At 53.1% G+C, this 23,694-nt stretch overlaps 10 protein-coding genes across 10 annotated transcripts; 6 read left to right on the plus strand and 4 right to left on the minus strand.

Moving 5' to 3' along the window:
• Nucleotides 1-325: 325 nt before the first annotated feature.
• AYO20_04526 (hypothetical protein) lies at nucleotides 326-2,863 on the minus strand (the record flags this gene model as incomplete). Its single annotated transcript, XM_022642822.1, has 3 exons — nucleotides 326-439; nucleotides 534-2,255; nucleotides 2,342-2,863. 3 exons carry the CDS (start codon nucleotides 2,861-2,863, stop codon nucleotides 326-328), a joined length of 2,358 nt encoding a protein of 785 aa, XP_022501124.1.
• Nucleotides 2,864-3,436: 573 nt separating this feature from the next.
• On the plus strand, nucleotides 3,437-4,811 carry AYO20_04527 (hypothetical protein; the record flags this gene model as incomplete). The annotated part of the gene is made up of 2 exons (XM_022642823.1): nucleotides 3,437-3,796; nucleotides 3,852-4,811. 2 exons carry the CDS (start codon nucleotides 3,437-3,439, stop codon nucleotides 4,809-4,811), a joined length of 1,320 nt encoding a protein of 439 aa, XP_022501125.1.
• A 991-nt stretch (nucleotides 4,812-5,802) lies between these two features.
• Nucleotides 5,803-6,535, minus strand: AYO20_04528 (hypothetical protein; the record flags this gene model as incomplete). The annotated part of the gene is made up of 4 exons (XM_022642824.1): nucleotides 5,803-5,962; nucleotides 6,061-6,327; nucleotides 6,389-6,422; nucleotides 6,502-6,535. 4 exons carry the CDS (start codon nucleotides 6,533-6,535, stop codon nucleotides 5,803-5,805), a joined length of 495 nt encoding a protein of 164 aa, XP_022501126.1.
• Nucleotides 6,536-8,918: 2,383 nt separating this feature from the next.
• Nucleotides 8,919-10,612, plus strand: AYO20_04529 (hypothetical protein; the record flags this gene model as incomplete). The annotated part of the gene is made up of 4 exons (XM_022642825.1): nucleotides 8,919-8,985; nucleotides 9,047-9,628; nucleotides 9,700-9,876; nucleotides 9,927-10,612. 4 exons carry the CDS (start codon nucleotides 8,919-8,921, stop codon nucleotides 10,610-10,612), a joined length of 1,512 nt encoding a protein of 503 aa, XP_022501127.1.
• A 432-nt stretch (nucleotides 10,613-11,044) lies between these two features.
• On the minus strand, nucleotides 11,045-12,055 carry AYO20_04530 (hypothetical protein; the record flags this gene model as incomplete). Its single annotated transcript, XM_022642826.1, has 1 exon — nucleotides 11,045-12,055. One exon carries the CDS (start codon nucleotides 12,053-12,055, stop codon nucleotides 11,045-11,047), a length of 1,011 nt encoding a protein of 336 aa, XP_022501128.1.
• Nucleotides 12,056-12,741: 686 nt separating this feature from the next.
• Nucleotides 12,742-14,783, plus strand: AYO20_04531 (hypothetical protein; the record flags this gene model as incomplete). The annotated part of the gene is made up of 4 exons (XM_022642827.1): nucleotides 12,742-12,939; nucleotides 12,993-13,200; nucleotides 13,251-13,282; nucleotides 13,335-14,783. 4 exons carry the CDS (start codon nucleotides 12,742-12,744, stop codon nucleotides 14,781-14,783), a joined length of 1,887 nt encoding a protein of 628 aa, XP_022501129.1.
• Nucleotides 14,784-15,151: 368 nt separating this feature from the next.
• Nucleotides 15,152-15,768, plus strand: AYO20_04532 (hypothetical protein; the record flags this gene model as incomplete). The annotated part of the gene is made up of 2 exons (XM_022642828.1): nucleotides 15,152-15,234; nucleotides 15,297-15,768. The coding sequence occupies 2 exons, from the start codon at nucleotides 15,152-15,154 to the stop codon at nucleotides 15,766-15,768; spliced, it is 555 nt and encodes a 184-aa protein (XP_022501130.1).
• A 1,007-nt stretch (nucleotides 15,769-16,775) lies between these two features.
• On the plus strand, nucleotides 16,776-18,050 carry AYO20_04533 (hypothetical protein; the record flags this gene model as incomplete). The annotated part of the gene is made up of 1 exon (XM_022642829.1): nucleotides 16,776-18,050. The coding sequence occupies one exon, from the start codon at nucleotides 16,776-16,778 to the stop codon at nucleotides 18,048-18,050; it is 1,275 nt and encodes a 424-aa protein (XP_022501131.1).
• A 378-nt stretch (nucleotides 18,051-18,428) lies between these two features.
• Nucleotides 18,429-19,681, plus strand: AYO20_04534 (hypothetical protein; the record flags this gene model as incomplete). Its single annotated transcript, XM_022642830.1, has 2 exons — nucleotides 18,429-19,071; nucleotides 19,131-19,681. The coding sequence occupies 2 exons, from the start codon at nucleotides 18,429-18,431 to the stop codon at nucleotides 19,679-19,681; spliced, it is 1,194 nt and encodes a 397-aa protein (XP_022501132.1).
• Nucleotides 19,682-20,993: 1,312 nt separating this feature from the next.
• AYO20_04535 (hypothetical protein) lies at nucleotides 20,994-22,806 on the minus strand (the record flags this gene model as incomplete). Its single annotated transcript, XM_022642831.1, has 3 exons — nucleotides 20,994-21,781; nucleotides 21,883-22,542; nucleotides 22,605-22,806. The coding sequence occupies 3 exons, from the start codon at nucleotides 22,804-22,806 to the stop codon at nucleotides 20,994-20,996; spliced, it is 1,650 nt and encodes a 549-aa protein (XP_022501133.1).
• Between the last annotated feature and the right edge of the window lie 888 nt (nucleotides 22,807-23,694).

The raw sequence follows: 23,694 nt of genomic DNA on the forward strand, positions 1-23,694 counted from the left end.
CCACTGGGCGACCACCCCGCGAGGAGGAGTGAGAAAGGTTTAGCGAAACGCCAGCCTCGTTGGGGAGGCTTGGGAGGCTGGTGCCCTTAATGCCATATCATTGACATTATACACCGGATAGATATACAGTACCTACTTGATGTATTTGATACCACTCCCGAAAAGAGTCCAACTGACCGTTCACTGTCTTTGTAGTTAGTCGTACTCGTACCCCTTGGGCCTTTTTGGTCATCATAATAGTACACTTGGAACCCCCCCCTATGAGTCCATAACCTGAGCCATCTCACCACACCATACCAGAAAAAAGGGGGTGTCCAAGTCATCATCACCAAAAAGAAACATCGGCAAGGAACTCGTCATCATCATCATTGATATTATTGTCGTTGAACCCCCATTCCATAGCGCCCGTGTCTCCAAAATCAAACATTCCATCTGGAGTCTGACACCGACAAGCGGACCATAGGTGTTAGCCTTTTTGCGATTATATTTTCTCTCGGATAGATTGAGGAGAGAAAGAAAAACCAGGGACTTACCATGAACGCACTCTCGTCAAGAGCTTCGAATCCCACGGTCGACATACCCAGGGAGGAGGTCAGATCACGTCCGTCGCCGTTGCCGTTCCCGTTCCCGTTTGCCTTCGTGTTGGTGTTGGTGTTCGTGTTGCCAACACCAGCCTGCTCCTCCAAGATGGCGATAGACTCCCTAACGGCCTCTTCTGCACGCTGCAGCAAAAACCTCGGAATGTCGTCCATGTCCATCCCACGCATCAACGCGTCGACTTGTGCCGAGATCAAGCATGAAAATAGGTATCCCTTGATGTTCGTCTCGCCGATCTGCATGCCGTGATAACACCAGGTCTTTGCTTCCTGCACGACAGGCAACAGATCGGGTCGTAGAGGGTTGAATCCCATCCCGACGCCGTCTTGCTCTTCAAGTTGTGCGCAAAGTTCTGCGGCGACGAGACAGGAGGCTTGGAAAAGTCCGCTGCGGCAGACTGGGTAGAAGCCGTATCCGGGGCCACCGCAGGCCATGGGACCCGGTGAGGGTGTGTTGACGTTGAGGTTACCGGTGACGCCACGTGCACCTGTACCTCCTTGCTCAGAAGACGATCGGTACGCCACGTACCACATCTTCAACGACGACTCGAGCACGACTTTCCGAGTATATGCGTACGTGGCTTCGTGCATGGATAGTTCAAAAAACGGAATGTGGAGGGTCAATAGGTACCGGTTCATCATGAGGTCTGTGGTCATGAGTCCAAAGGTGTTGGGTCCTGGCCGCCCGAATCCATCTGACGAGGTCGACGACGACGACGACAACATGTTTTGCAACGTTCGAGTGAGTGTCTTGTATGCCGTTCTCATCTCCCCGTCAAGTTGGAGCATGTGCTCATATCGTCCGTTGACTCTGAGATCGTTCAAGAACTTCACGACGGCGAGACGCACCGCCAACGATTTCCGAAGAGCAATCGCTGTCGACACCTGGGTATACACGTTCTCGGGTTTTACCGCGGGAGATTTCTCCTCCAACTGGACATCGTCGAGATTACTCGGTGGCTTGGTGTCGAAGTCGTCCATGGACACAAGCACAGGACCACCAGAGGCCATGCTGGCTTGCAGACAGACCTCAAGGACCGTGTTCCATAACCGTCGGCGCATCTCGGTAGCGAACACCGTCGACCCGACCGGGCTAGGGTGGTCGCGATTCAAGCCCATGTAGATGGCTCGTCTGTACAGCTCACCCGCCGAGATCCACGTCAAGTCTCCGCAGACGTCGACGAGCTCTCGTGCCACGATCAGCAATACGTTGATTTGCAAAGACTGCACGTTCAGCCTGATTTTGGAGTTCGGGGTGTTCAGCCACGTCTGGGCCTCGTAGACCCATCGCATGGCGGACGTGCGAAGACCAAAGGTCTCGTCGTACGTGGCGCCAATGGCAAGGATCAACTTCAATTGAACCATGAAGGCGGTGTCGCGACGCCCGCCCGGGGGCGGAGTCCAGAGTGCTTCGACGTGCTTTCTGAACGTGGGGATGTGGATGATTCTATACACGGATTCGATGGTGCGGAGGTAATTGTCGATGAGGTGTTCAACGACGTCTCTGGCCGGTAGATCGTCACTCAGTGGTGTCGGCCATACTGGCATTCGTGCCAATTTGATCCCTTTCGCCAACGCTTTACACCGTCGCATACCGGCTGGAATCACGGTGGGTTCTTTGCGCATGCGGGACTCGATGAGATGGAGAGTGTCTTGAAACTGCGTATGGGACGGTCAGAAAGAGAGAGGAAAGAACAAAGATAGCAACAGGAAAGAAAGATACAACGCAACGCAACGTAACATACCATGGAAAGACCATTCATCCAGTGACTCGGGCCGAATTGGCGTGACTTGTGGAATACTGTGCGTCCGAATATTCGAGGTTCGCCGAAAAAGTCCTGTCTGCATTGTGCAGGGTCAGGCAGTTCTAGAGTTAACGGAGCAGATGAAATGTCCTGGCTCTGGTCTGAGGTCATAGGAGGACCTTCTATCATCAAAGTATCGATGGGGATGTTTGTCGACAATGGAGTCCCAGTGTAATGTGGAGCTGTGGCGGCGCTGCTTATGGTGCTTGAGGGTTTCCCCGTTGATCCCGGAGATGTTTGTCCATCAGAGGCGGCGTGTTCCTCGGTATTGGAACGCTGTCTCAGAGGAGGGAAATCTTCGTAAATGCAGACGGCATCTCTCGAACGGGTGCAGTTGTTGCATGGATGTTCTCGGTTGCATCGGATTTTGCGTTTCCTGCAGACTGCGCATGAGACTGCTGGTCTTCTTCTTCGGCGACGTTCGGGCTCGGACGTTGGCTGACCAGGCGCGGTAATGGCCATGGCGGATTTTCCCTGGCAAGATTGCAGCAAAGGGTTCTTCGCCGTGCATCTCATATGAGCAGTGGAAAATGAAGTGGAAGAGTCGCAGAGAGTGATATCCGAGTCGGTCCGGATATAATTCTGCGCTTTATGTATGAGTGCTTCACCATATGCCGACTCTTCCAATGGCGCTTCTGGCTGGCTACTCCTTGGCCAAGAAATACTAATGAGGCAAATTAGCGGTGGCTGTATTTGTACTTCGACGTAATCCGAGATGTCGATTGGACATGGTGCCACAGTCTGGTCTGTGTCCACCGTTGTACCAATCATCAGTCTCATTCGAGGTCCCCAAAGACTAAGTCTCTCTCCGGAGATATCAAAGGGATCCAGTCCATGGAGACTCCGAAGACAACGGTGCCGGAAAAATGCAAGCTAGCAGTTCTCGTATATAACTGAACCCTCCTGCATCTGAAATCATTTCGGGTGTGAACACAATCCAAAGTAAACAATACCTCTCTTTGCAGCTGACCCGTCCAGTTTCCAGAACCGAACACACGAAGAAAGATTCGTGTCGATATACCTAGACCCCCCACTATGGAGTCTCGAGAAGAAGAAACAACCCAGACACCACCGGCCGTCGGGGAGAAAACACCCTCCCCTGATCCCGAGCTGGGACAAGAACAGTCCCAGAGTGGTGACTCGACGAAACCTGACTTCGACCCTCCGCCGGACGGTGGACTTCGGGCCTGGCTTGTGACAGTCGGCGCCGCCTGCATTACTTTCTCAGCATTGGGATTCACCAACGCCTTCGGCGTTTTCGAAGAATACTATTTGTCACATCAATTGACAGAAAAATCACCAGACGACATTGCTTGGATTGGATCAATAGCAGCCTTCCTCCAATTTGCCGTAGGAGCCGTGGCTGGGCCTGTGTTCGATCGATATGGGATTTGGGTATGTTCTCGGTCTTTCTGCTCTGACCTCGAGTAGCAGACTAACGTGCAGGTAGATCCTCCGTCCAGCCATAGTGACATTCGTGTTTGCTTTGATGATGGTCAGCATCTGCAAGGAATATTGGCAATTCATGCTGGCTCAAGGCATCCTCCTTGGATTTGCCTTGGGATTCCTCACTTTCCCACCATTGGGAGCCTTGTCCCAGTACTTCGATAAAAAGCGAGGCGCGGCGTTCGGTCTGGCAATATCAGGGTCATCAATTGGAGGCGTCGTTTTCCCGATTGCTTTGTCCAAGATGCTCAACAATTCTTCCCTCGGGTTCGGCTGGTCAGTGCGCATCATGGCATTTGTGCTGCTCCCATTGATGGCATTTGCTTGCATATTTGTCAAACCTCGCCTCCCTCCGCGGACAACGACCTTCTTCATCTGGAAGGCTTTCAAACAAGCTAATTTCGCGCTGCTGATAGCGGCCCTCTTCTTCGTGTTCATGGGCATGTGGATGCCGCTTTTCTACCTGCCATCATATGCTGTTTCACAAGGCATGGATCCAACTTTGGCATCCTACCTCCTGGCAATCCTCAACGGAGCTTCAACGTTTGGTCGGATCGTTCCCGGCATACTCGCAGACAAACTTGGAAGGCTGAACGTGTTTGCAGCAGGCGCCCTCTCGACAGGTGTCTTGATATTCTGCCTCACAAAGGCTGAGACTACTGCAGGTTTGGTGGTGTATGCGGTCTTCGTCGGCTTCGCCTCGGGGACCATCATTTCGGGAGCGGCGGCAGCCTTCACCCTTTGTACGGGGAGTCCTCAGGAGGCGGGAACTTACATGGGTCAAGGTTTGGCCATAGGATCACTGGCATCTTTGATTGGTCCTCCCGTCAACGGTGCTCTTGTCAAGCACTATGGAGGATATTGGGAGGCGTCAATCTTCAGTGGTGTCATGTGTCTGGTCGGTGGTTTCATTGCATTTGCCAGCAAGGCTGCAACCTCAAAAGGAATCATGGGGAAAGTGTGACCATGCTCAGGACTGTGTATATCGAAATTCTTTCTTTTGGTTTTTTTTTTTCCTTTGGATGAAGGCCTCTCCACTCTTGGTTTTGATGCAGTGGTGGTGGCAGTTTGCAGTAACATTTTGAATATGCAAGTGTAGATATCGAAGTAGGTATGTCTCGGAATTACCCAATACCCCAGAAGGGCACAAAAAAAATGAAACCGCCATGAAAATGCAGGAAGAAAGTACTGTGCCGACTTTGATATGCATCGAGGCTGTAGTGCTACATAGCTAGAAGTACGTGCCTAAGTAAAGCGGCCGCGCTCCCTTTCCTAAACGAAAATGGTAATGGACGAAGTATTATAGTTCGGGGATGATGATATATATATATATATATATATATATATATGTTCGCGCTCTCTCCCACACATCCAGCGCTGCCAGAAATCGAGTACTGTCAACGCTGCGCACACCAGGATTGTACATTATTTGATCAAAAGTCCGATGTATAGAAACAAACACAAACGACCCCGGCCCCTGGGTGGTTTAAAGGCTTCAATGTAACTCTCTGTCCTTTCAGTTGTATAACGAACAAAGTTCATGGATGTATCAATCACCACGGCAATGTATGTGTTGCTATGCTGCCGAATCTCCATGTCAACGTCAATACCACATGCACTTCAATATTACAATGAGAGCTCGAGCATGATGATAGATGGAAGATCCTTTGCTTGCCTTGTACTCCCCTACACCCACTCAATTGTCCTCCCATTTTTTTTGGTATCGGTTCGTCAAGCCTAAACTCCTTTCCTGAGAAACAGGTGTCACTACTAAGTGATTGAATACTGGTTACATAGTTGTCCGTGTACCCCCTCTCCTTCGTGGATACATCCGTCGAGCCCTATCCTGCCTTGTCAATGAGTACACAGTCCTTGTGACCGCCTGGCCACCTGGCCGTCCATGAATTCACCCGGGGTATCTCCATCACCACCGATCAAATGTTCGCCCCGACACCTCAACCGTGCATGTGGACCTCGACCACGCCGCTCTTGTGCCATGTGGCCAACAACACGCCGCAGCTCCCACAGCGGTGTTGGACGTCCTTGAGCGAGTTCATCAGGTAGGGAATGAAGCAGAGGAGACCGGTCAGGCAGCAAGCGACGCCGGCCCAGACACTGTGTAAGATTCAGCTTGTTGGCTTTGTCTTTATAAGGGAAGTGTAGGAACATTGTGTCCGCTGGAAGATGAAAGGTAGAGGGTACGAGAAACTTACTGCGTGGTGTTGCCTGTGTGGTAACTGACGTTGGTCATGGCCCGTTGGCCGCAGGCCGGACAGTCGACCGGCGCAGGCGACATGCCAAGATTGGGGATGGCCACGGCCTGGCGGAACTGGCCTGATGCAGAGCGATAGCCGGGCTGCTGGGGCGCTGGGAAAACCTTCTCGGTGTACTCTTGCTGCGGCGTCTGTTGCAGCACGGGAGTCGGAGCCATTACTTGGGCGGCGCCAGTAGGCTGCGGTGACTGTTGGAATCGAAGATCTCTGCACATAATTCATCAGCATGAGTTTCGAGCAGATCCGTGTGACCGAATTAGGTACTTACCCCGGCATCAAAACTTCGGTGGCCTGGCTCTCCACTGTTGGGGGGCTTCTTGTTAGACTGCGTTCTATACCTGTATATGGATGTCACGGGCAACAGCGGGGGTATGTACTTACCACCATGAGAGGGCTTTTCAAAGGCGGGATTCATAGTTGTTGGAGTACAAGGATAAAAGTGCTAGTACGAGGAAAGGTAGAGGTGCTGAACAGTTGAGTCGAGGGAATGGTGAAGGGACGAGTGGATGAAGAAGTAAGAGGCGGTCGAGGGTGGATATAAGTGATAAGTGATAACTGTCGACCTGGCCTTTGACTTTGGCTTGGAAACAGCTTTGGATGAGAGACAGATCAGATCAGGCTGAGCCAGGGTCAGGGCCAGGCCGGGGAGGTGGGAGATGGCAAAGGCAACGACGTTACGAAGTACATGTGTTCTGGACGTTGGACGCTGGCTGTGCTAATTCATGACCCTCGTAATACAGAAACACGAAGCGCCGCGAGTGACTTTTGGGGGGTTCTGACCAGGAGGGAGGAGGCTTGATCGAGACCGAGTCCCATATTTAGCCTTGTCGTTCGTGTCTCTTTCTGTCGAACCCATTCGGTAAGGGACAGGGTTGGCGTGGGAGTCATTGGACAGGCAAGGATGCAAGTAAGCAAGCAAACAAGCGAGCCAGACACGAAGAGGGATAGAGAGGCAGGCAGGAAGAGTGACAGGGAAGAGGCAAGAGACAGGAGACTGGGAAGGAGAGATGGAACGAGGCTCTGGGACTCTCAGACTCTCACACATCAGCCATTTCCGCCGTTGTGTAACCCTGTCGTGACTCTTGTGAGTCTGGCTCTTCAATACCAGATACCAGGGGGAACCGGGGGATACGGGTGTCTGTACTCGTAACCCTCTAAAACGGCTGTGTCTCGTTTCTCATTTGGCATCTAGGCTCTGGGCTCTGGGGTGTGGCTTCTATTCGTATGTTTCTAGAGACGCCAGCTTCTTCCCTGTCACATTCTCACCTACTCGTATTCGAGGGTTGCTTGACCACTACCACTGGGGATTTCGATGGTCAGGAGGGAAAGGCGGCAGCCCGTGTCGGTCGGGTGGACACAGGCACATATTGTACCTTGATTGAACAGTACAGTAATTGCCACTGTGATGAAACGACGTGGTTATCCTCTGTTCTCTAGGTAAGTCATAAGGCTGAAAAGGGGGGCAGAGGTGCCAAAGGTGCCAGAAATGCTCTTCGCAGATGCCCTGCCCTGCCCTGCTCGGCCACGTTACAGACGCAATCTCAGACGAACGAGTGAAAACTCTCGCTGGATCTCAGACTCGTACCCGTATGTATTGGCTAAAGTCCCAAGACCCTCTCTTTCAAGCCACGGAAATGTCCCCGGTGACTCCTCTCATTTAATTGGTTCAAGGGTGGTGAGTTGATTGGTCGATGCGAAGCCAGGCTGCATGGAGGTGTGTGAGCGTTTTTTTGGAAGAAACACGAGTTTCTGGTCTAATTTTGTCGTTGGCCAAGATTCTGATTCTGGGATTACGAGACTGGAAGGCTGGGAGGCAGAGAGGCAGAGTGGGTAAGAAAAAGACAGGAGTGTGGGAGAGTGAGGTAAAGAGGAAGAGAAAGAGTTTGTGTCTCGGTGAGTGTGTGGCTGGATCTCGCCACTCAGCCTGATTGATTGATTCTCCCCCTTTTTTTGGTTGCTTTGTCCCAACGCAACGCAGTTCGACTCCATCCGAAAAGGAGAACGGTGTCCTTGAACAATTCTTCTATAGCTATACACAAGTACAGTATTTATCGAGGTATGTACTAGAATAAGTATGTATCTTGGAAGGATGTGCATGCGGCTAGGAAATAGAGAGCCTCCCGAGCAGAAACTGGGGTCTGAGCAGACGGACAGTGTGGCTTTTCAGCCTTACTACGGATTACGGCGTCCCCTTGCCCCCTTTTTATTGACCCTTGTTGAGTGAGTGTTTCACCGACCTGACTGGCTGCCTACATGCCCATCTGCCATCTGCCTCCCTTCGCCCGACTGGGATGGACGGACGTGGTGCAGGGAACCCGCAAAAGCCCCAATCGATAGTCCCGGAATCTGGTCTGGCACCTGGTTAGGTCAGCCTACAGCACCTCCTGCGAGCACTTCCACTTCCCCCCAGAACCCTGTCCGTCATGCGAGGCGAGAGCACTAATTATGACAACGACAGTGACAGCCACAGCCCAATTCTTGGGTCTGGCCTTACCAGCGTCCAGGCCATGGGGATGCAGGGAAGCAAGATACCGCAGAGGATGAAGGGACATGTACGGGGTAGATGGAAGCGCGTGGTGCGTAGTGGGCGGTGGGTGGAAGTCCCTGGCCATGCCCATCCCATCTCATCCCATCTCATGCCCCTCCCTTTCCTCTCCATGTGAAATCTTCACAGACTGCTCTTCCCTCCCTCTACCTTATGACAAGACCATCCAACCTCCAAACAGATCGACAACCGGTAGACCATTCATACCAATGATCTGTTGACCATCTCCCGTGTAAAGACGAAGCATCCAAAAATGGCTGCTCAACTCGTCAACACCCACGTCTCCACCGCGGGACGAACATGTGCCCTCTGCCATTCCGGTACAAACAGCGTTTTCGCCTAGACCCCCCTCCGGGACGCGCTGTGCTGACTTCTTCTCAGGTATCCCCTGGGACGTCACCTTTGCGGACTGTACCTACTGCAGACTGCCCTTCTGCAAGCACTGCTGGCTCCAACACCAGCCGAGCCATGCCCTGGCCTCGGTCTCGATGGTGCGCGGCGACATCCACGACGCCACCAACAAAGCTGCCCCCCAACCGTGCTCGGCATGTCGAAAACGCTCGTCGAGTCGGTACGCGTGCCTCGAATGCCACTACACGCTGTGTCGGGGCTGCTGGTTCTCGCGAGGCGTCAACACCCACCCACACCGGTCCTTCAAGGTCTTCGAGGCAAAATGCTCGACGGGGACGGTCACTACGGCCGACACGCTCCCGACAAACTCGTGCTGTGACGACGCCGCCGTCAATCACTGCGTCTCCTGCTCAAAGGGCTTCGCGCTCGGCCAGTCCGTCATCTTCTGCAAGACGTGCTTCGTCGACATCAACGAGCCCATGTACCGCTGCCTGAGCTGCTACTCACTCGGCCACGGCCACCCGAGCCACCACGAGCCGTGGCAGTGGACGTTTCAGGTCGCAAAGACAGGCTGGCTCTCCAGCGGCATTTACTGCCAGAAGTGTGCCCAACGTAAGTCCCAAGCTGGACGGCGATTAGCATGGAAAATGCCCATTTGCTGATGCGGTGCGGGTGGTGCGTAGCGATGCGGACGGTCGAGGCTCTCAAAGGACACGCCCACACAGACTTTATTGACGTCTACACCGAAGAGAATCTGAATCAGGTCATTGCGCGATCATATCGGGAGTGCCAGAGAAAAGTCATGCGGGTCGACGGGCTCGTCACCGACGTTGGCGAACAGTGCAGTCTCTGCTTGCATAGTATGTTTTCAATCTTGCGGGTTGGATAATCACTAACACCACTTGCTCAGAAACCACACCCATCTCGTCTTTGCATTGTCAGCAGTGTAACCAAGTCCTCAAGCTGTGTACTCACTGCGTCCAGTATGCCAGCAAATTGCATGTCCACCCCATTCCCAGGTTCAACGACGATACCAACCAAGCCCAACCGGGTCAGATACTTCAGAGTCCAGTCTCGACAGGATCTCTACCGTCACCGCAGTCGCCCTATCCACCCCAGCGTCCTTTCAGTGCTACTGCTGCTCCCCAGTCCCAGTGGTCTGGTCACGCTGCCAATGCGCATCCCACGGCTGGACATGTCAGGCCACTTCCAGGACAAAGAATCAGCAGTGCTCCACCCCATACACAGTGGTCAAGACCTCAAAGCCACGTTCCCGGGCAGATGGTGAGACCTTGTGGCCCGGCACAGCAGCATAACTTCTTCAACGAGCTTGCCACCAGCATCGCCGTGGCGTCCATCACGAATGCAGTGGTGGCTGGGCAGTCAAATGCGATATATGGCGGGTCAGATGGTACGGGTGCGGCAAACGGTGGAAATTTTGACACTAGTACAACAGCTGTAGATCCCATGGGGATTAACACAACCCAAGATGCCAGTGGGGCGCAGGGCATGGACTGGTCGATGGGGGAGAATACCGCAGTGTACGACTCGGGATGGGCTATGGACAACTCGGCACAGTTCGATTCGGGGTTTTGACCGGGGGAGATCCAGTAGAGGAATCCTTTCCGAAAGTACTGACCCTTGAGTTGGCTTGGGGTTTGGCGAGGAGGAGAGCACCAGATCTCCGGTGAGCACGGGGCACTGGAGTCTCTGTCTCAAGGCCACCAAAGATTCAAGTGAATAGTTGGGACAAGATATCGCATTGGATCAGGTCCGTCGGGCTGAGAAGCGCAGCAGAAAATCTGGATAGCCATCAGGCACACCGCTGGTCGTCTTGTCTCGGCCAGCCATGGTGTATGGAGACATGGAGATATCTCAGACGTGCTGCAGCCGATGCGTGGAGATCGATTGATGCGAGGACATCCACGATATAGGAGTGATTCTTCTGAGAACATGACCAGCGCGTGTCACGTTGACGGGCCCAGCCAGCCAGTCATCAGCAACTGAAGATCTGCCCTTCACTTCTGTTCAGAAGCCTTCAATATCAAGATCGTTGAGAAACTTGTCAGCCTGCGCCTTCGCCCTCTGTGCGGCAATCGCCTTGCGCCGCTCCTCGATTTCTTTCTTCCTTTGCTCTTTCTTCTCGTCCCTCTCCTTTCGTACTCTCTCTGTCTCGAGTCTCTCCTTCTCAAGAGCGTCCATTTCTCGCTTCCTCTCTTCCGAATCTTTACTAAACGTGTAGAACCCGGTGCCTTTGGTCCTGATTTCGGCACTAGCGTCGTAGTGTGTATCCGGAGGGGGAGTGGCGGATTTGTCCCGTTTCTTCGCGATCTCGGCCATGCGCTCGGCAATGGCTTGGTCAGGGTTGAAAGCCTGGTGTTGGATAGTATCTCCGTAGAGAACGTTACCCGGCATTGACGGTCTCGCAGAGAGTCGCTCCTCTTCTTCGGCGGCATTGGCCTGCATCCGTTTCCTCCGTTCTTCACGCGCAGCCTGCGCTTTTGTCCCTTTTCGGAGGCGGCCGAACTCGTCCAGATATTCCACAATCTCTTCTTCTCCGACTTGACTGCCGTCGTCGGAGTCGGAGCTGTCAGAATCACCTCCTTCACCATTTGCTTGATCCTCCGCCCATTTGCGATCGAAATCGACCAGTCCACGATTATCATAGTCCTCTTTGCCGATGTATTCGCCGCGCTTCATGGCATTGTACAGACGGACTTTGTCCTGCATCCTCCTCTTGGATCTATACAACTCGGCATCGTCGACCGAACCGATATCATCCCTGGTCTTGTGGCGTTGCTGCTGGTCATCCTCGAGGTCGGCTGCGGACCGCTTCTTGACATTCTTGTTGTGGGTGGTGAAGATGTCCGACTTCTCCTTGGAAGGACGCGACCGGCCAGACGTGTGCTTGGCTTTGGCAGAGGACGAGCTGGAGATCAGTGACGCCAAGTTGGTAGTGAACGCGAGAGAAGTGGAGGATGAAATTTCCTTGGCTTTGGTCTTGGAGGCCTGCTTGATGCCGTAGAGACTGTCTGCCATGACTCCTACCTTTGGCTGTGAGGTGATATTTTACCAGGACAGCGACTCCATGTAGACACTGGAAACAAACACATGCATGGTAGTGAGTGGGAGGTGGAGATGATCACCGCAGTCGGAGAACCAGATGAACTGACTGGCATGCAAGGCTGTGACATTCCACGCTTTTCCTCTTTTGGAATGCGGACGGTCGGACGGTCGGGCTCGGTGGAATTTCAGTCCGGACCCGATATACTTGGTATTCTACATCGTCACCGCGTCTCTTGCTCCTGCTCCTTGACCACTCTTCGAGGATTGTTTATAAATGCTGCTACTCAAAGTTAACCTAGAATGCGTCTCTCGCGGTCATCAAGTAACCGCAACATGACACTGTCCGCGGAAGAGCAACAGGCCAAGGCTGCTCGTCGCCGGCGAGAGAAGCCTCAATTGTCCTGCAATCTGTGTAGGAAAAGAAAGTGAATGCTGCCCTAACCTTCGGAGCTATTGATGAACTTACCCGGGGCGAAAATAGGTTGAAGTGTGACCGTTGCCAGCCCTGCCACAACTGCTCGCGCCGGGGATTGGCTGAATCTTGCACCTTTCCCAATTCAAGTCTACTAGAGCCAACAACGACAAGGATCCCGGATCAGTCGGTCCCCTCTGATGTCAAGGACCGAGTTAAGCAGCTCGAGTCCCAAGTTGAATACTTGATGGGTGCCTTAAGTCAGGATGAACCTATTCCACCGACATTGGAGGCCAATGTGCTCTTGATTCAAGACCAAACCCGCCAGCAAGACGACTATCGCCAGGATCCAGAGCCTATTGTTGATTCAGCAGGGTGGCTTCAGAACTCTCAGGGCAGAGATGACTATGTTGGGAGTGCTCATTGGCTGGCGATCCTGCAAGGCGTATGTTGGCTTTGCAAGAACTTGCGGTCGCGCAAAGCTGATTTCCACCTCAGATTCCTGCCTTGAGAAATGTTCCTCAAAACAATACCTTTCTCACCAACAACGAGGACGACCTAAACAGTAGAGCAGCAGAAGAAGAGCCCGACCTCCTCGGATATTGTGGCAAAGCCAGTAGAGAAGATATTCTCGGCGCCATTCCTTCAAAGGGCTTCGTCGATGCTTTGATGGCCGTGTGCTTCGTCAACACAGATAATGAAGCAAGTCGGTCAATTGATCCACCTCCAATCGAGTCTTTATGCTAATTCCGATAGTGCTTGTTCATCCCCCAACGTTTCAAAAAGAGGTAGGCGCCCAAAATACAACTCTCCGCGCTCCACTACTAATATTGGTTGCAGTACGACAGCTTCTGGGAGAATCCGACGTCAGTGTCTACCATGTGGATTGGACTCTTGTTTGCACTGATGTGTTTGGCCGTGCAGTATCAGCAATTCTCATCGAATGAGGAGCGGCGACGGCAAATCGCAGAGGCTCAACCGGAACACCTGGTCCGACTATATCGTCAGAAAACCATCCAGTGTCTGGTTCAGGGTAAATACTGCCAAGGTCCACGATATGCAGTGGAAACCATGTTGCTCTATTTATTCATCGAGACATTGAGGGAAGGAGAGACCAAGAGCCTGCAGGGCCCGTGGGTGCTATGGGGAAGTCTTGTTCGCATTGCTTTCCGAGCCGGCTATCATCGTGACGGATCCCATTGGCCGACAATGTCCTGCTTCGAAGCTGAGAGGCGCCGCAGAGTCTGGAACATGCTTGTCGGGTGGGACATGTATCTCTCTATCCAGTTCGGATTGCCGCGCATGATTAATATTTCGCTCTGCGACACTGCGGATCCCAGGAATCTGTTTGAGGATGACCTTGACGAGGATATGCTCGAACTACCCCCTTCTAGGCCAGAGTCTTCACGAACCATAGGGCAGTTCCACGTTGCCAAAAATCAGCTCCTCAACATCTTCGGGATGGTCAATGATCTTACCATGTCGGTCAAGCCATCTCCGTATACCGAAGTCTTAAGACTGGACAAGGTGCTTACCAGTGCTTACGAGTCGATTATCCCCGTTTGGAAATCTGACCCACAGGCACAAGACCTCCCATCGCTCTCACAAGCCCCTGCCACCGTCAGTGTGCGTTGCACTTTTCTCTCCTTTATCTACCACAGAGCGCAGATTGTTTTGCATCGCAAATACATGTCCCTGGGCAGAAACCAGGAACGATATGCACACTCACGCAAGGTATGCATCGAAGCTGCCCTCGCCATACTTCGACATCAGTGGGCCTTGTATCTTGAGACTCGAATCGGTGGTCAGCTGTGTCGTCATGGTTGGAAATTCCTGTCGCTACTTGTGCAAGACTTCCTATTTGCAACCGCCATACTCTGTGCCGAGCTCGGGGAAGAGATTTCTCTGGCTAGTCCAAGTGCTGCCGTCGATGTGCAGGCGTCAAGTGCTGGCTGGAACGGCGGTGGCGATACAGACTTGCGCGATGCTGTGTTTCATGCCCTCAGCTCATCTTACATTGTGTGGCTGCAATTAGACGGCTCGGATTCATCGCAAGAAATCAAGACCGTGGTAGGAGCACTCCGGCATCTGCTGGGTAGGGCGCAGGCAATTGGATCTTGCCAGTCGAGGATGAGGGGCTCGAGACCGTCAACTTCTCTAGCCGGGACAGACCGAGGGATTGATGAGTTGGGACATACGCAGTCGCAGCAACGGGTAGGCTATGGTCTTGAAATAGACAAGCCTACAAGTGTTGATGTTTATTGGGGGCTTGGACACTTTCCCATATGATTGTTACAAATAAAGGGTTGTCCATTTCAACCAGATGATTTGATGATGTGGATTGTGTTGCTTCCCTTCTGAGGGAGAAACTGCGGTCTCAGTATTTTTGCTCCGGACTAATTTATACGGAGGATCATTACATCATCCGGAGCTCCAGCCGGAGCCATATTTCCAGCTCCGCGCAAAGCTCCATGAGCTTCGCTCAATGACGTCGATCGTTAACAAAATGGTTCGACTTCCGGCGCGCTCCATGGCTATAAGAGTCCGACTCATTCCACAGACTAACTCTTTCTTCCCAGGATAGCTTGGTGGTCTATAGCTGTTCAAAGCCGTGCAGAAGAAGAAGCTCTAGCTAAACACTCAATCACTCATCAACAATGTCTGTGGATGCATTTGCAGCTCTCAGAAGAACCCAAGGAGAGGAACTTGGGAGACTTGCAGAGGAGCATTTCAAGCATGAGTGAGCAAACATACAGCCCTCATCTCATGCCTATGGAGTCAAACTGACTGACTATGACATAGTCTACGAGAAGAAGACCGTGACTTACTGCGGTCGGCCGCATCCAAGGCTTCCAGACACGCCCTCATCGGCTCCCTCGCAGGTATTGCGCTAGGGGGTTTCCTCGCCTTCCGCCTACGAGCAAATCGCAACGCCATGTTTCAAGCCTTCCGCGCCGCCGAGAAGCCCACACACGTCCGATTCGCAAGCGGTCGCGAAGAGGCTATTCCGGATATCACTCCTCTGTTGCAGCCCACACCTCTGGGAGATATCGTGACATACACGTTCTTCGGTATCGCGGGCCTATTTCTGGGTGGGGAGGCTGGCTTGCTTACCGGGACGTGGTCCGCGAGGAGAGCCATTGCGCAAGACCCAGCTTGCCAAGAGAGGATTCAGCGGGCAGTTCGGTCCTTTAGAGCGGACGTGCTGAGGAAACAGCTCAAAGAGCTGGAGGCTAAGAAGGAGGACGGCTCAGAGGAGAGCATTTGGTCATAAACCAGAGCGTCAAACATGTTTGCTGAGGGGTTCTTGGGGGACTGGGAAAAGTAGGTAATGTCATGCATGAATGGGGACTAGGATACACTTTCACAAATGTGCAAACACATCCATCACCATTGGATCTGAGCTTCTTCTCCTTCAGGGCGCGCAATTATCATCCGGTTCTGTTTGCTAAAAGCGGACTTTGGGGCTAGATGGAGCTGATACGTTTACAGGCAAAGAGCTGCATCAACAGCCTGGGTCGAGGTTACCTTGCTGCCCTGCCACTACTCTTTGTCGACCCCCTTTGAAAGCTTCGGGTAGTCGCCACAGGCCTTGCGGGATTGCCGCCAACATTGTCCATCTCTACCAAGTGTCATGGTAGAGTCACAGCGTATGACCTTTGGCATTCCATGGAGTTTGTTTGATCCTGCACCTGCAGACACATCGCCACAGAGACAATAACCCCTCCGTCTAGCAAACGGAGCAGCGCATTGAAGGAACCTGCTGAATAAATGGAGGGATGCCTCTTTCTATTCACGAAAACCTCCATGTCATGAATGCCTCTCTCAGGTGACATTCCTCCAGGTGATGTGGAGGCGCTATTGTTGACGAGGTCTCGCGGATCTTGTCAAATGTCACAGTGACGACGACGACAATGGCACTGCTTGAGCACTTCACTCGGAATTCTCGACATCAGTGCCTTGCCTACCATCCCTTTCAATCCATCGTCACCAGATTGACTATCCGGGCAGGGCACGGAGGCTGCGTCACAAGCGAAGCAGAATCATATCACCCGATACTTCTATCGCTATTTTCACCACTCCAAGTCACTAGAGTGACACCCAGACACACACTTATTATATATATATGATATCTGCTCACCCTGGCATGCTCTCGATCTTCTTGAACTAATATCAAGACCCATTCTCTTCCAGCTTCGACCTGCATTCTCCAAGACACCATCCTATCAGCTAGCCTTTATCCCATCTTTCCAGCTCAGACATTCAGGAAAGGCTTTCAGAATGTCAACCACACAGAACATGGATCTCAAAGTTGTCGACAAATGGGGTGATCTTATCCTTGAGGTTGGGGCTTCGCTGCGCGATGACCTGTCAAGTGAAGGAGACGGAGAGCAGTTTTCCGAAGTTGACTTTGAGCAGCAATCAGACAGCGACAGCGACAGTGAACAATCCCTGGAGCGGAGTCTCAGACAAGATAGAATTCCATCTCCGGACAGCAGTGTCGCCATCAAAGACATTCCTCTGCGTATCCTTGTGTCGTCCAAAGTCCTGACTATGGGCTCCCTTGTTTTCAAGGAGATGCTGCATGGCAGCTTTGCAGAAGCGCAGCTTCACTTCAGCCAGGTAGATCCGCCAACATTATCACTGCCAGAGGACAATCCCCGGACGACACTGCTTTTCTGCGAGATCGTCCACTGCAGCCCCGGCATTCACCACTTCAAAGGGTACAAGACTCTCCATGAACTGGGTATCTTTGCAGACAAGTACGACTGCACCCGCTCTTTGCGGTCTTGGTTTCGCGGTCAACTGTTCAGATTCGTTGGAGCCGGCCATGACTATTTCGACATAGACGCTCTTCTGAATGAGAGCATGAGTGCACAGCAGATGCTCAAGCTGTGCTTTCTCATGAACGACGCCGAGATGTTTGCGCTCGCATCCAAAACGGTCTACAACCACATTAGCCCGTCCGAGATCCGTCCCAAACTCGAGACGGTGTATGAGGATGAAGTGCCTGGGCGCCTGGTTGACCTCCTATGCTCTTTTGGACGCCACTATATCCACGACTTTGCCGGCATTGGCCCCGCACTGATTGCGCATGTCTCTCGGCAGCGTAAATGGTATGGTTATTTCACTCCGATTCCCTGTGAGACCGCACAAGAGGAAGACGAGCTCGATCACTCCCAGGTGACCGGGCTTTGCTATGGGAACACCGTCAGGATCGGCGTCCTGGGCGCTACACTCGCCTCCCTGTCACTCTTGCCATCCAACGATCCCGAGGTCGACTCCAAGCGCTCGCCGGTGGCCATGCTGCGCAAACTCCAACGTCTGGGCGAGGTTGATTTCGGCGACAGGAAGATGTGCTGTCCCAAGACTGCGCGCTGCAGTTGTGGCCACGATCTCGACATCAAATTCGAGCTCGACAAGAAGATCAAGGCGGCAAAGCAGAAAGCGCGTGGCATTTGCCTGGGGTGCGTGAAGGACGACACGGAGCCGATATCCGACTTCCTTCACAGCCACAATTCAGGCTGTCAAAGGCATGTGTCGTGGGGTGAATGAATCCTCAACCACGATTTGGTCTTCCAGCGATGAGAGGTACATTGAGTTAATGGAATAAATGATTAGCTGGACATCGAATGGGGAGGACACGAATCTCGGGTCCGTCTTTGAAGCTGTATCTGCGACTCACCTTGGATGTGAATTCCTCTGTTAGCCTCCGACATCTTCAGCTGCGACTGTCAACATCGATTTCATCGTCATCTTTAGGCCAGTCTGCCGTCAATTTTGACAATCGGCTCTTTAGTTGTGACAACTTTTCCGATCGTCACCTTCTTTTCACTTTCCCGTCAATTCCTTCATACCCTTCCGTCCCCGTCCCGTCACAATTCTTCCTTGCGCTCTATCTTTCTGTTCGACAGACCATAGCACCCTCACGTCATGGCTTCCCCGGGAGAATCGGAAATCGTCCTGGTCGATCCAGACGGCGACCTGATTTTGGAAGTTGGCAAGGAACACGACCTCACGGAAAATAACGTCAAAGGCTCGCAAAACAACGAGAGCGACTCGGACACAACCCAGCAGCAGACAATCAAGCCAAAAGTCCTCCGAATTCGCGTCTGCAGCAAGCTCATGACCATGTGTTCTCCCGTGTTCAAAGCCATGCTGAATGGACCTTTTCGTGAAGGCCGACTTCCACTGAATGCTGCCGAACCACCGATCCTGAAACTGCCGGACGACGAGCCGGTAGCTATGGTAGAACTGTGCAAGATCCTTCACCACAAGTGGGATACTCATGTATTCCCTTTCTGCGCTCTAGCAACAGCAGTCGCAGCGGACAAATACGGTTGCGCCACAATCACAAGGTCATGGTTCCGTCATCAGTTCCTGTGGAAGATGGCTACAGGAGGCGCTTACTCAAGACTGGGCCTTGCTCAGCTCGTTGTCATATCTTATGTCTTGGACGACGTTGAAGCGTTTTATTCCTTCTCCATTCAAGCCTACAAGAGGTGGCGCACAAAAAAGGACGAGAACGACGCTTTCGTTTCTGAAATCTCAAGCAGTCTTCCACACAAAGTTTCTGGTGAGCGCATCTGAGCAAGTCTCTTTCATGCTGTGGTTTGGCACTGACAGACGCCCCAGAGCTTCTCGAACAAGCCGCTGAAACTTATCTTGAAAAACTAATTACTAGCAACCGTGTGGTTATAAGCGAGATCTTCGGTGATGGGTACAAGGGCAATCCAGCAGGCAACTTAACCATCTCCACTTTGGACGAGGATGTAGACATTCCCAAGGTCTGTCGTAAAGGAGCAGGAATCGTGGCGCAGTACATTCAAGTATTGATTGAGTTTGGTCTTTGGCTTCCGCAAAGAGGCGACGGACCACCTGCATCTCTGGAAGAAGCCATCTGTGTCGTTCGGCAGCTTGCCCAAGCACATTTGGAAGACGAACAACCTCAATGCAAGAACAAGGATTGCCAGACGTGCAGATTACCTTGGGAAGAGGCGATCCAGGAAATGATCGACTGGTTTGAAATGCGCCTACATGGGCTATGTCTCGTCTGCCTGAAGCGCGGGGATCTGTCGGCATCGAACATATTGACCAAGTGCGAAGAGCATGACGCCCAACTCGCCAGGGGCGCGTTCGTGGACCGGCGCCGGGACACGCGAGATTACACGACCTTGGAGGACTAGGATGGTTGGAGCCATATCCGCCCTCGATGTCAAGAGATGAATGAAGAATGGGAGAAACATGAGGTGTACCAAGCGCGACTCGAGCCCGTGGACTACTCCAAGGGAGGGCAATACGACGAGAAAAAGCGCAGAACTCAACAACGAAAGGGTCAAACGGAGACAGGAACAGAGGAGAGCTGTGATCATCTTTTTTTCGGGAACTGGTGGATTGAGGACGGTCGAACTTTCCAGAGCTGTGTACACATATCGAGAGACCACGCCAGGGTCTTGCCTTGTGCTTTGTGCTTTGTGACCCCCGAATGGAATTGAAAACTTTTTTTTGGCGCCGAATTCGCCGTGGTGTTTTCCAGGGTTGGAATGGATCGGAGGGAATGAATGATTCGAACTGCCGCCGTGACTCCTCGGCTATGAGGCTGCGTGCACTATGTACCAGACTGCATCTACTGCCGGAACGTCGGTACATGGATTTTGTACTTTGTACTGTAGTTTTCTGGGAGAGCACACGAAGGGCCTTCGTGCCGGTTATGTACCGGTAGTGAGCTCTGTAGCAATAACCGGCCGGTGCCGGCATTCGCAGTCGCAGTCGCAGTCGCAGTCGTAGTCCCATCCCGTACTACAGAGTAAGCGGTACAGACCACGTAGGTACGTAGGGTACTTGTCCTAATGACTACGCCGTAATATACCTAGCAAGCTGGGTTTGTATGTACGTATGTGGGGACGTGTATGTATGTGCATGTCGATCACTGCGGGATAAAGAAGCCGGGATCCAAAAGGGGGTAAGAACTATGTACCGAGTACTCCGTAAAAGCACTCGAGTACTAAAAACCCCCCTTTCCTCTGTGACCTACATACGTGTCTGGCTGGCTGATGCTTTATGTATCCACCTCGCCACATACGTAGGTTATGTATTGTCTACCGAGCACCGAGTACGCAATGCCCTCCCCTCCATGGCCATGTATTGGTTTGTCCGTAACTCGCTCACTCGTCGTCGTCGACTCGTCTGCTCGTCCACTTGTCCAACTCGCAGATCACCCAGGATCGTCGTTCTCAAGAGTTTACGGGGGTCATCCCTCCCCCAATTTCCCCAATCTACTCCGTAGGTACCGAGTACATCTCCTCTTTTCCCCCAGCGTTTCAAAAGGTCCCACCACTGCTGCAGCGCGCGGCCAAATCATGTGGCCCTCCCCTCTCCTAGTATCCCTCTTCCCTTGTCTGCCTGGTCTACCTGGTTCGGTAGAAACATGGGTTTGGAGACAGGTCAGGGGGGCAAGAGGGAAAGGCTACGTACGCGGTACACGACTACTCTCAAAAATCACACCTCGCCCTTCTCCGTCCACCGGGGATCCACAACCATATTGTCTGGATTCTCCACATGCTGGACACCCTCGGGATCGGCATCTCCCTGACTGCTCGAGCCTTTGTGGTCGACCTGGACGATTGTCTCGGCGGTTTCCTGGCCCGAGGACTCGTCGAGAACGTGGCCGAGACGACGACGATGGGGCAGTCTGCCTGCGACGCGGACGGGGTCGAGGAAGGACTTTGAGGCGGCAAAGATCTCGTCGAGCTCCTCGAGGGAGCGGCCCGCGGTCTCGGGGAAGAAAAAGTAGATGACGGGGACGAAGGCGGCGTTGAGGGCCGCGTAGACGATGAAGTAGCGGTAGCCGATGTCGGTGAAGGCCACCGGGGTGACCTCGGCGACGAGGAAGTTGAACAGCCACGACACGGCCGTCGAGATGCCGCAGACGGCGGCGCGCAGGTGTGCGGGGGCGATCTCGGACGCGTACAGGAACGGGATCCCCAGGAACCCGATCGTGTAGACCACGTAGTATAGGTACAGGAAGAAGACGGCCGCCTTGAGCGCCGCGCTGTTGTCCGGGTCCGACACCAGCCCTGTCAGGCACGCCATGCACGCCGCCATCCCCGCCGAGCTGAACAGCATCAGCGGCCGTCGCCCGAACCGGTCCACCGTCCACGAGCACAGGCACGATCCGAGGATGATGGCGAACTGCGACGCCGCCGCGAGGATTCGAGACACGGTCGCGTCAAAGTGCAGGTCGGATTCGTAGATGGACGAGGCGTAATACGTGATGGCGTTGACACCTTTGCGTAGAATTTTGTGAGCCAGGTCATTTATTCACGCGGCGTGCATGCCAATCTCGAAGAAAAATCCAGCTGGATACGGACCGCGGGAGCCGACTTACCGGTCATTTGTAGGAAGATCTGCACAACCGCAGCTAGCAAGACCCGATGGAATGTCCTCTGTGGTCCCATTATGAACAGGGCCTTGAGGGAGAAAGTCCCAGCGAGTTCGAGCGCGGCTTGGATCTCGCGAATCTCCTTCTGGACCTCATCATCGTGTGCGTCGACGTTGTGGAGCAGACCGATGATATCCCGTGCCTCTTCGACACGGTTCATCTTGATCAGCCAGCGAGGAGACTCGGGTAGGGTGAAGATAAAGGTCATGACGATGACGGAGAGGACGATCTCAAAGGCAAAGGGGAACCGCCACGACACAGAGCCCGAAAAGTACGAGAAGCCGAAGTCGATCCATAGAGCCAATACCAGGCCTAAGCCGCAGAAGATGCCAAAGGCTGAGACGTGTTCGCCGCGACTCTCGGCCTTGGAAAGTTCGGACTGCCACACCGAGACGGTGGCGATGATGCCACCTGTCCCCAGGCCCACGACGATGCGGGAAACGATGAATTGCGCAAACGAGAACGAGGATGCCATCAGGATGCCCCCGACCATTTGCACGGCGGTGGCTAGAAAGATGGTCCCTCGTCGTCCGAGGATGTCGCCTAGAAAAGTGCATGCTAGAGCTCCGAATGTGCCACACAGGGTATACAGGGCGATAACGGTGCCTGGAGCAGCGGTCAGTCGCCAAAGCGCACCATAGCCTGATAATTGCTGGGTTGGGTCTGACCTTGGATCGTGGAATTGTAATGCTTCTGCGCGCCAGTTGTGTCAATCACGTCCATCTTGGGAAATTGCCTGTTGAAGGACGGCGTGGTGAGGACTCCGCCGGCCACAGCCTGGTTGTACCCAAAGATCATGACCGCGAACATGGCCAAGGCCCATATGGCAGCGTTGAGCCCGCGCCCACGAAGGCCCCAAAAGCGTTTCATGGTGATGAGAACGAGTTTTAGAGCTGTAGAAGGGGGACAAGTAACCTAGTTGGCGTTGTCTGAAATGCTTCGAATATCCTTTCCGCCAAAGAGGCCACGGATATGAGACAAGGAAGCGAGCTTCTGAGTTATTCGGCATCGCACTTGTATAACATCCAGCCTGCGAATATATTGAAGCGGTGCGGGCAAATTCCTGTTCTCTTCCCCGCTTCAACATACGCCCTCTCCCAACTCTGGGAAGGGAGGGTAGATCCCCAACGTCGGTTGTCGGATAATGCTTCGCAGACATCGTCAGCGACGACATGTATACCTTGAGGGAGTAGATGCGGAGAACAAGCATGAATCATATGGCGGGGAGAGATCCACCCAGCTTAGCTCTACCTCGTTGGTGGCCTGCTTGCCTGCTTCAGTTATGTTGTTGAGAAAAGCTCCGTGCTCGGGAGCGAGAAAGCTTGCCTCGGGGTTAGGCGCAGGGATGTCGACTTTCAAAGTATAATGCGTCGCATTGCCGTGCCATTGGACAGCACTCACAGGGCGTCTCTGTCAAAGCTTACCAACGAGACTGGCTCTGATCCGTTCTGCCCGGCCCGTTCTCGCGACGAGGACGAGACTCACCGCAAGAGGCAGAAACAACACAAAAGTAGAGCCTCACTGGTGAGGTCGACGAACCTCCTGAAGAGCTGAACTGCTTACCAGACATTGGCTTCCGTCGATGGCAGACATGATCGGCGACTTTCTGGTGTTTGGTCCTGTGTCGTCAACTTGATTTGATTTTGAACTTGGTGCATGGAGCTTATATCCGTGCACTAACCATATTGGAGCTAGCGCCCTCGCATAGTCGGCTCTACGGCAATTTGGACCCTACAGCATCACTCAACACAGAGACCA

Source organism: Fonsecaea nubica (genome assembly GCF_001646965.1).
Source record: "Fonsecaea nubica strain CBS 269.64 chromosome Unknown Scaff24, whole genome shotgun sequence".
NCBI lineage: Eukaryota > Fungi > Ascomycota > Eurotiomycetes > Chaetothyriales > Herpotrichiellaceae > Fonsecaea > Fonsecaea nubica.